This window comes from Stegastes partitus, unplaced genomic scaffold (assembly GCF_000690725.1).
Source record: "Stegastes partitus isolate 25-593 unplaced genomic scaffold, Stegastes_partitus-1.0.2 Scaffold329, whole genome shotgun sequence".
Classification (NCBI taxonomy): Eukaryota; Metazoa; Chordata; class Actinopteri; family Pomacentridae; genus Stegastes; species Stegastes partitus.
The window spans coordinates 23,425-33,393 of NW_007578060.1; the positions used below are offsets into that span (position 1 = coordinate 23,425).

At 42.3% G+C, this 9,969-nt stretch overlaps 1 protein-coding gene across 3 annotated transcripts in view; it reads right to left on the minus strand.

Annotated features, from left to right (window-relative positions):
• Positions 1-9,969, minus strand: part of kmt2ba (lysine (K)-specific methyltransferase 2Ba) — a 32,398-nt gene that overhangs the window by 9,904 nt on the left and 12,525 nt on the right. Inside the window, exons 9-24 of one of the 3 annotated variants that reach the window (XM_008283827.1) lie at positions 8,985-9,091; positions 5,986-6,858; positions 4,676-4,789; positions 4,311-4,457; positions 3,798-3,890; positions 3,506-3,623; positions 3,272-3,388; positions 2,438-2,628; positions 2,206-2,301; positions 1,866-1,976; positions 1,566-1,642; positions 1,199-1,380; positions 934-1,001; positions 527-661; positions 252-410; positions 19-136 (exon numbers count right to left, since the gene is read on the minus strand). In XM_008283827.1, coding sequence (XP_008282049.1) covers positions 19-136; positions 252-410; positions 527-661; positions 934-1,001; positions 1,199-1,380; positions 1,566-1,642; positions 1,866-1,976; positions 2,206-2,301; positions 2,438-2,628; positions 3,272-3,388; positions 3,506-3,623; positions 3,798-3,890; positions 4,311-4,457; positions 4,676-4,789; positions 5,986-6,858; positions 8,985-9,091 — 2,706 coding nt within the window. Of the gene's footprint in view, positions 1-18; positions 137-251; positions 411-526; positions 662-933; positions 1,002-1,198; positions 1,381-1,565; positions 1,643-1,865; positions 1,977-2,205; positions 2,302-2,437; positions 2,629-3,271; positions 3,389-3,505; positions 3,624-3,797; positions 3,891-4,310; positions 4,458-4,675; positions 4,790-5,985; positions 6,859-8,984; positions 9,095-9,969 lie in introns of all 3 variants that reach the window. The other 2 variants (XM_008283828.1, XM_008283826.1) reach the window with 2 other exon arrangements.

Below are 9,969 nucleotides of genomic sequence, written 5' to 3' on the forward strand. Positions count from 1 at the left end.
GCAGCCAGATATTCTTACCGATGGTCATGTTTATGGATTCTGGCTCAAGGCCTGTAAGAAACTTTCTTCTGAGATTGATCCCCTCGAAATCCACGTATACCCGCCGAGGGACTTCAAACCCTTTCCCAGACACGATCTGGAAAGAATCGCAAACAATTAATGCAATGTACAAAAATCAATAGATACAAGGGGTGAAAAATATACATTTATATAAAAAACAATAAAACAAAACAAAAAACTTGTCTCTGCACCTTTGTACTGACGAGATCCCTGTGTCTGTAGCAGTAAACTTTCCTGTCCTGCTGGAACACACAGTTCTGGGCTCGACCACACATGAAGTGGAAATTACTCTGGCAGGTGGCGAGACAGCAGCCCACCGTGGCTCCTGACTGCCCACAACGATCGCAGCGCTGGAGGATGAAGGACGAACACAATGATTATTAAATATTATCGAAACACTTTCACACAGTTTGATCACTGAGTTGAGTAATATCCATGATAACTGCTTGATTCAGTGATGTCTTACCAGGTGGCGCCCCCTTGAGACAGCGCTGTGCACCTGCAGAAGAGCACTATTCTCCTCATAAACCTCTGCAGACCACAGACAGCAGTTGACATGGGCCCACTCGTTCTGCCCCAAGTACAGGAGCCGTCCTGCTTCCTGTCAGGACAAAGATATAATCACATCACTTAATAAGAAGTAGATTTTGGTGGAGGATTGCAAACAAGGAAATACGTATAATATATCCTGACTCTGTAGCCACGTGTTAGATGTTTTTAATATGAAATACATGAAACAACTCTACGACTGGTCTGCTACAAGTTTGATTGTTGAAGAAGACCACTTTAAAAATGAATGAAATAACCTAAATGTTAAACATCCATTAGTTGCAGCCTTTGTAATGAAAACCAAAGCATGGCAGCTAAACTCACACTGGGAACAGAGTCTCCGTATTGCTGGCACAGGGCACACTGCCTCAAGTCTTCAGTCTTGGTCGACTCTGGAGGATCAAATGAACATATTTTAAACGGAACAAAGCAAAACTAGAAGAAAAGCAAATTTTTTTGCAAGTGCAAAAGAGAAACCTGCACAACTGTGATCTTTTTCTGCAAGAAATCATCTGCAGTCCAGAGGTGCTGACTAAACCACATTCCTGAGCTTGTCATGATACAGACCAGGCCACAATAGTTTCCATACCATCTGAATACAGAGGGAGGCTGTGCGATGCACCAGGCTGCTGTGCGGTGACTGAGGGCAGCAGAGACTCAGTTTTCCCCGTCTGTGGGCCCCTGCGCTCCTTGGCCTGGTATGTCCTCTCCAGCCACTGTGCATAACTGTGCTCCTTAGATGGTGGGAGAACCGCCTCAGGAAGCATGCCGCTAAAGAGCAGAGGACATAAACAGAGGCATTTGAGACACTTGTCCATCCACTACAAGTGTCCTGAGTGACACCTTAGTTTTTAGTTCACTGTTCTGGACAATCACCTAAAGCTTAAACTAGACTGCAAAGCTCTTGTCTACATGGAGGAAAAACTGGTCGAGGGGATAATGTTGAGTGTATTTACCTCGGGAATTCTTCAGAGAAGGAGTTCCACTTCTTTAGGTAGTGTGCAGGAAACCAACTGAAAACTTGCATCATCACCTGTTAGAAAAGCAGAACTCAAGTAAGACCAAATGTAAAGCAAAGACAGCGCTCATTCACAATATTTAACACATCTGGAGGCTTCACATTCCAGCCTGTCAAACGAGAGACAGTGACCATGAACACACAAGCAAGAAATAAATAGATTTCCACGAGATAACAGTGAAAGAGTGGGTTTCTAAAAATAAACAGCACAGGAGAATAAGAGGAGAGGGAAGCTCACTCTGTCATAGTGCACTCTGGACTGAATGGTCGGTCTCTGATCCTCGGGGAGAAGCTCCTCTTCCTTTAGGCGTTGCCTCATTACAAACGTGATATCCGCATGAAAGGCTTTCTGAGTGAGCGATCAGACAAAAAGGGTTTAGGAGCATCTCACAGGTGTGACGACATACTTGATTTCACTGCTACCAGGTGACGGTGAACAAGGAAACATGTCGCTCTCTATATTCTATTATTATCATCTAGCTTCTATTTCTATACTTCTATTGCCGACTACTTTTGTCCAGACAGTTGTCATGTGCTGGATTCTATAATTAGCTGATTAATAAAAACAATATACTCACGACTGAGGTGTAACCGCCCCTTTTGAACTTCTTCTCAACAGCTTGCAGATCACAGACCGGTTGCTGTCCCTTGAAAAACTGTGTGGGTTCCTGACACTGAAAGACAAAAAAACAATAGAACTAATTTAGTTATACATCTGAATTTATCATATCTTCAGAGGAGACATTTTAAGGATAAGCAGCTTCCTTTCATTTGTTTCCGTGCATTATTTCTCAGGCGTGCAGCTCTTACCGCTTTACAGATAACGAGGTGTCGGGTGCTGTTGGAACAGAGGAGGTCGATGAGCACCTCCTCCAGCCCGGCCGTCAGTCTGCTCTGCAGCCCCTCTTTCAAGCTGCTGCGCTCGGCTCGGTGCCGGCTGCAGGTCGAACAGGTGAAATCCGCTTTCTCTGGCTGACTTGACAGAAGCCCAAAAAGCTCCTCTGATACAACAAAGACAACATGAACAAAATGAAGGTTGTTTCTAAATCACAAGTTAAACAGAATCCTAACTTTTTTAATGTATTGGTTACATTTTTTGTTTTTAACAGGGAGAGACCTGCAGCAAAGGGGTCATAAGCAGGAGTCGAACCCACAACCGCTGCATCGTGGAACTATAGCCCCTGTTCATGGGTTGCCTGCTCAGCTAGGTCAGTTATAGGGACACCCTTGGTTAAATTTTTTACACAAGGATATACAACTTTTTTAGGTAGAATATGTGCTTTAATAAACATAATGTTTGAAATTCCTTTAAATCATTATTTTTTCATTAGTTCAAATAAATTCTAAAGAATATACATTGTGTTCTGGCAAGTGTGTGTCAATACCTTCTAAACTCTCCGCATTCTAATTAATTAGACATATGTGTTTTATTTTAGCAAACCTGCAATTAAAATAAGCGTTCTTATCTTGCAATCTCTTAAATAACCATACAGATGTTCTACTGTATAACCATTCTTCAAATTGTTCCACAAACTGTACATTTGGATAGAAAAGATTCTTATATAATCTTACAAAACAACAACAACAACAAAACAACAACCAGAGAGCAGGAATATATTGCCTGCAATGACACTCTTGACTCACCTGAAAGTCCTTCACAGCTGTAATGAATCCAGTGGCTGCACTCTGAACACCGAATCATCTGTGACGGTTGGCTGCTGCTGTCCTCGTAACATTTGTGGCAGACGGTGCAGAAATTCCCTGACATAAACATAAACATACAGACATTCATATCTAGAGCTACAACCATATTTGGGCAGGCCATTCTTTTAGACAACATGATGTGAGAAACCCCTGATGTCTCTGCAAGATTCTCACCTTTGTTGTGAAGAGAGGAGCAGTCGGGGCAGAGGTCCTGCTCGTGGTTCCAGGCCAAGTCCAGCGTCTTTCCAGGAGTCACGCCGCAACTTTTACACCGTATGCACGTCATGCACACCTGCACAGACACGACGCCGTCACAAAAAAAGCAACAGCACATCCATGATGCACAGTGTCATGTATTCTTGCCACTGCTCCTCCTTTGTGTACTTTAATTAATTTCAGGCAGGAAAACTCTCAATATCCTGAAGACAAGGATTTGTGTATACTACAAGACTATTAAAGCATTTACCCAGGGCATGCTGCAGTTCATAGGTTTCGGGTATGTTGGTCCCAAGCAAGAAGGGTGGTAAGAGGTTTGGCATCTTCTGCACTGCAACACAGGCTACGGATAAAAACACAAACAAAAAAAACACATAGTTTATGTGTTAATGAGTGGGGCAGCTATTTAACTGTCCCATATCATCACTTTTCCAAATTCACAAATATGGCAAACAGAATGAAGTGCTGCTAATGTCCAAAGTACAAAATTTTAAGATTAAACAATTCTTCAAAATGCTGCACGTTACACTTAAAAGAATTAGATAATATAAAGAAATTAAAAAATACTCATCTTTCCATCAATATGCTGCACTAAACAATCATTATAGGGGCAAAAACAACTCCAGAAGAATGAATTGTCAAGCTGCACACGTCATGTGCATTTAAATAAAACTCTGTTATTCAAATTCCTCGTACGGTTGCATCTGTAACGTAACTGAAGACGTGTTTTGTTTTACATCCCAGGTGATATTAAGCGGCGTACCTTTGTGCTTTTGCTTCTACGGCCACACACGTTGCAGAACTTGCAGCGCCTGCAACACCAGTTCTCCTTGTTTTCAATCAGGGGGCGCTCCTCAGGCGAGAGGCAGAAATTGTGGAAAGGCTCACAGCAGATCTGGCAGAATATCATCTGATAGAAGAGGGAGACGGACGAGTTAAAAATACATCCAGGTGAGTCTTTTGGGGCTTTTTTAGAGCCATTTTGGCTGCTTAAGAACAACGTGATGGTTTAGATGAACTGCAAGTAGTTTTACAACAATTAAACATGAACAGAAAAGTGCACTGTATTTATGAGTGATAGGTATTATCTTGCCACTCTGTTCGGGATTTGTTAATGAGCTCAATTACCTCATGTCTGCCTTTACTGGCGCAGAGCAGACAGACGGGCTGCGGAGTGGTTGGAACGGAGGTGAGAACGCTGAGGCCACCCATCAGCCATACGTTCTGGACAGCACAGTCCTCCTGGTAGACACACAGCAAACAACAGCATTAACAAAGTGATTCGAGTTGTTGTTTTTAGGGTGCTGAATTAGCTCTTTAACCGTTAATAACAAACAAAAAAAAAAAACTGCTTGGAGCATGGCAGGTCCTCCACATGCTGTCTCCTGGATATCGTCAATTTATACAGCCTTAAATACATGTTGTTCTTTTAGCTTACAAATTTGTGTTATCCAATAATAATAATAATAATAACAATAATAATAATAATAATAGAGCTATTCTGGACTTTTACAGCCAGTCATTTACAGTACAGAGCCTTCACATCTAGAAAGGGCAGCCAAATGTTAATCAAGCCCTCCAGATGCAACTACAGTAAAAAAAATGAGATGCACGTTTATGTTCCAATTATTTTACAGTGGTACAAATCATTAGGAGGAAATTAACAAAGCAGCCACAGCTAGCAGAGATGCCTTTTGAAGCACCTAAATTTACACTCATGAAGTGAACCTCTGTCCAGCATTTTAGCATCTATTAAGAGCAGCCGGCTCAGACAGGAAGCAAAGGGTCAATTGTAATAGTGCAAAGAAAGATCAGTGATTTCTTTGCTTGGACGACATAGCTCAGTGTAATAACACATGAGTAGAAGGTGGTCAGGTCGTAGACTGCATTGTAGCCTCCAGGTTTACAAAAAAGTGAGTCCAGAGGTGACTTAAACTTTCATTCTTTCCAATGGTCTGATTGCAAAAACACAACAGATTATAAAGAAATCTAAGAGAAAATTACCCCACTTCTCCCGTCATTCATCACCACAGTGAACATTTTCTTAATGTGTGTCCTCGAGTTGTCAGTCAAATCTACATGTTCATCATTTTGTACAAAAAATTTTTTATGCCATCTATGACTGCAAGTAACTTAGACACACACAGGGCCTGATAAGACACAACCAGGTCTCCATCTGTGTCTGTTCAGACTAAAATGCACTCAAGAGTTTTCAAACTAACACAGAGTCAGCAGCTTTTCTAAAACTGAATATCAGAACTCCCCAAAACATTGGAGCCACATGAACACTGGGTGTAAATTTAGCATAAATTCTGCATTTTGAAATGAAAATAAATTAGTGTTGATGTAGCCAAATCAGTTTTGTTTTGCTGAAAGGCAACATACGGTCAGTTCCACACACACACACACACACACACCGGATATTAGTGCAGACTCACCTTAAAGTCTACACGGATCTTGTACTTGTTCTGCAACAGGCCCTTTTGGGGAAATCCGTTAGTTAAACCCGTCAGGGTGTTCACTGACGTACACTCTGCTGGATTCTGGGAACGAAGGACATATTGTGGGTCAGTTGTTGGACAGTTTTGCAGCACTGTCTCTGTTACTGAAGAGTCCTCCTTGTCCTCCTCAGGCTGCTCCTCCCGTCGGTCCTCCCGCTCCTCCTCTTGCGCGCCCTCCTGTAACTCTCTGCCTGGATTGACAGTCTCAGGAAGCCCTGGCACAATTGTGTGCACAGTTTTCTTTGTGCTATCTCTGTTTGTCTCCATCCAAACGTCTGGGTGATGCACCTCAGACTCTGGTAGTCCCTGAGAACACAACTGTGATGAACTGTCTGTCAGGGCTGAGTGCAGTGTGGACTGTGGATGCTGTTGAGGAGGTGATGATGATGATGATGATGGTGGTGGTGGTGGTGATGGTGATGATGATTCAGGTTTGTGCAAATGCAAGGCTGTTTGCACCACAGACCGAGGCAAACGTTGCAAACGTAACAGCAGAGATTTCTGTTGAGAGTCTGTTATGGGATGAGGTGTAAGTGGAGAAGCAGGATGCGTTTCAGGCTGGGACAAATTTGGAGGACAGTTTATTTCAGGTGAATGTGAAATAGCGGGCTGGGTTACAAGCTGGGACAACAGTGGATGCGAGGCTAAAATATCCACACACTGGGGCGACAGAGCAGACTGCAGGATAAAATCAGGCAGACGGTATAAGTGTATTTGTAGCTGCCGCTGCAGCTTCGGCATTGGGCTCCTGGACGGTCTGGGTTCTGGGTAAGTTTCTCTGGACTCCATCTCCTCAGTGCTCTCCTGTGCCTGTGGAGGAGGGGACTGCCTAAGCCAACCAGCAAGACAGGTTCCAAAGTGACACTAATACTAGTGACATGCAGAGGCGGCGACCGGCAGCAGCCAAAGTGACAGAAAAAAGGGGAAGAGTACTACGACTTTCAGAGTAATGTGTTAGCCAGAAGTAGGAAGTTAAAAAAAACAAGATAAAGAAGAATTTAGCAAATGCAGTGGCAGCGGAGATCCACACGTAGAAGTGTGACTGGGTGTTAATGAGCGCGCTAGACAAGCACTCAAACGGGCCAGAAAACACAAAACCAAGCAGCTCAACAACTTGTGGTAGAAATCCAACTGCTATAGACTGAACACTGATCAATAATGTGTATAAATGTGTTCAACAAGACTGCTAACAAATCTGGTGTTCGTTCAAACAGTCGGACAGATTAGCAGCATGACCAAAATGACACGCTCACGTCACCACAACTGGAAGCTTATAAAGATGCTGCACCTGCTGTGTTACACTCAGAAAACACAAAGGAAGAGTTCAGACCAAGAGCCACAATGACTTAATTGTGCAGAACAGCGACAGTACACAAATCCTATTGTAACCGCTTCAACGCTGCCAGTCACCAAGCTTTTCTCAGTGCATCTATGTGTACATGAGATCTTTATAAAACCAGCACTGCTAATTTGCAAACCGGCAAATACAGACTGAAATAAAGCCAACACATTTCCTTTTTCCTCAGTCTTGCAGGAGTAATTAGGAATTTCAAAGCATTACAGAAGTTTCAAGCAACGCAGATCTCAAGGTAAATACGCAAAAATCCTACAACAATTCTTTCAAGCAGGGGGTGACATATTAGTTTTCTTCTTTTTAGAATTGATTGCAGATAAAATCATTTCAAAATGAAGTCTAAAGTTGGAGAAAAAATGTTGAGAAGTTCCCTTTTAATTAAACTTAAGTACAAGTGAAGTTTTGTGCCGGAGTTTCTGTTGGATTTGATTTTCACAGCAAATCTCTTCCAAAGCTACTGATCGGTTATTGAGGTTTAAAATCACAGCCGAAGCAAAACATATATTTGTCAACCCTTACTTGCAAGAAAGAGGAGTAAGCGGATAAACAAACTATTGCAGGAAATACAAGTTTGCTTGATTAGTTCAGATCTGAGAGGTCAAATGCCAGCCAGGATAAGCGGAAGCAAAGAGTCACAGCCAACAATATACGACAGAGCAAAGAGCTTTTCAACAGTGAAATCAGAGGTGTGAAGCAGTAATGTTGACCTCCAAATAGATTCGTTACTACTCTATCTTCATCATTAGGTGCAAATTTATGGATTGCCCCCTTCTAGTTAAACCTGAGAATTTCAAGTTACCCTTTAAATGAACAGAGCGACATTTTGAGAAATATTTTGAGAAGAAAATCTGTACCAATCTACCCTCCGCTTTGCACTAAATACTCTATAAAGTACTGATTTTTTTGCTGTTTGCAGTCACTTTCTGGAGTCTTGACATCACCATGAAGTTGCAAAGTAATCAGCAGACACTCCAGGAAGTAAAACAGACACAACAACATGAAATGACTTTCCCCATCTTCTTAAAATATGAAGATACACATCTCAAAACCCTGAGCAAGAAGTCTAGTGCGGAAACACAGAACAAGTTAGCCAAAAGCAGAGACGCTAGAAGAACACGCTGCCTAAAACAGAGACTCGTGTATATCATGCTGCTTTAAAAAAATAAAAAATAAAATAAAAAGCATGCTATAATGTATTATGAATACGTCTTAATCCATCCATAATTTATTAAACGGTTCAGCACATGCAGAGTGTCTAATATGAAGCTTAAAGTTGGAAAGAGGAGATTAGTGAGGCTGAATTTGAAAGATGGTATTAGAGTTATTCATTACTTCAACTCTGTAATTGACAAAAAGTGGGATGCAGACCTGGGCAGAGCATTGTTTGGAAATAATTGCTGGTGTTTAGAAAGCTGTGATTTGACTGTAAATGACTTTGTTGTATTCAACTGAATTTTTTTTCAAAATGTCTGAAAATCCACCAATAAGAGCAAAAACTATTTTCCAAAAAATACCATTGGACCCAGGCTTGAGTAGGTGGTACATTAGAGGCAAAGGAAGAAAACCTGCTTGACGCTTTTACCTTGTAAGGTCTTGGTCTGCTGCCAGCTCCTCTGGAGAACGGCCGACGATTCTTCACCGCCTCGGTCGGCGTGTCGTCTGGCAGCAACCCACCATCTTGAGCAGCAACTTCTCCAAAATAAGACACAAAATGTTAAGACACAATTCTGACACTGCTGGTGGCTTTGAAACAGAACACTCTCTGCTGGTTGAGAGAACTGTTCCTTCTAATGTTGGTATATTATAAACCAAGTGTTTGCTTCAATGACAAAAGTGGACAGCTTCATAAACACTGAGCTTGTAAAATACAGCCGTGACTTAATAATCTGACCCTTAACAATCCTAAACCTTGCTCTCCGACAGGTTTTTAGGAAAAACAAACGGAACCCAAAAAAACAGCCTTAACATAGCGACAGCCTTGGATTCTGACTCCGACATGACATTTAATGTCACCAATCAGGATAACGGCGTGTTATCTGACTGAACAATCCCACAGATTGGCTACGTTCACACTGCAGGACTTGATGCTGAATTCAGATTTTTTTGTGAAATCCATTTTTCTTGTGAGTTCGTTCACATTTCCAGTTAAATGCGACTTGTATGTGATCTGCTGTGTGAACTTCATACGACCCAAAAGTGTCCCGCATGCGCAGAAGAGGACACGACGACATCACGCGTAGCGAGCGTGCTCAGTGTTTATGGAAGCAAACATGGATGGTAACGGTGGAGCGTATCTGCCACTCCCCCGCCGCCGCCGATGGTGGAAACAGAAGTGTGAGCGCTAACTAAACTAGCATCAGCAGCCAAGTACTGCCTGTGTGTTCTGGACACTTCCACTCCGTCGGAGCGCTACCCCAGGGTGGAAGTGTCCCCTCTGATCACGCCGAATATTAATCATTAATTGGGCTCAGAAACGTGCTATTGGGACCAGCCCTACTATTTATTATAACAATTATGAACAATAATTAACAATTAATGAGCCTTCCAGCATCAAGCCCTCCTTGTAT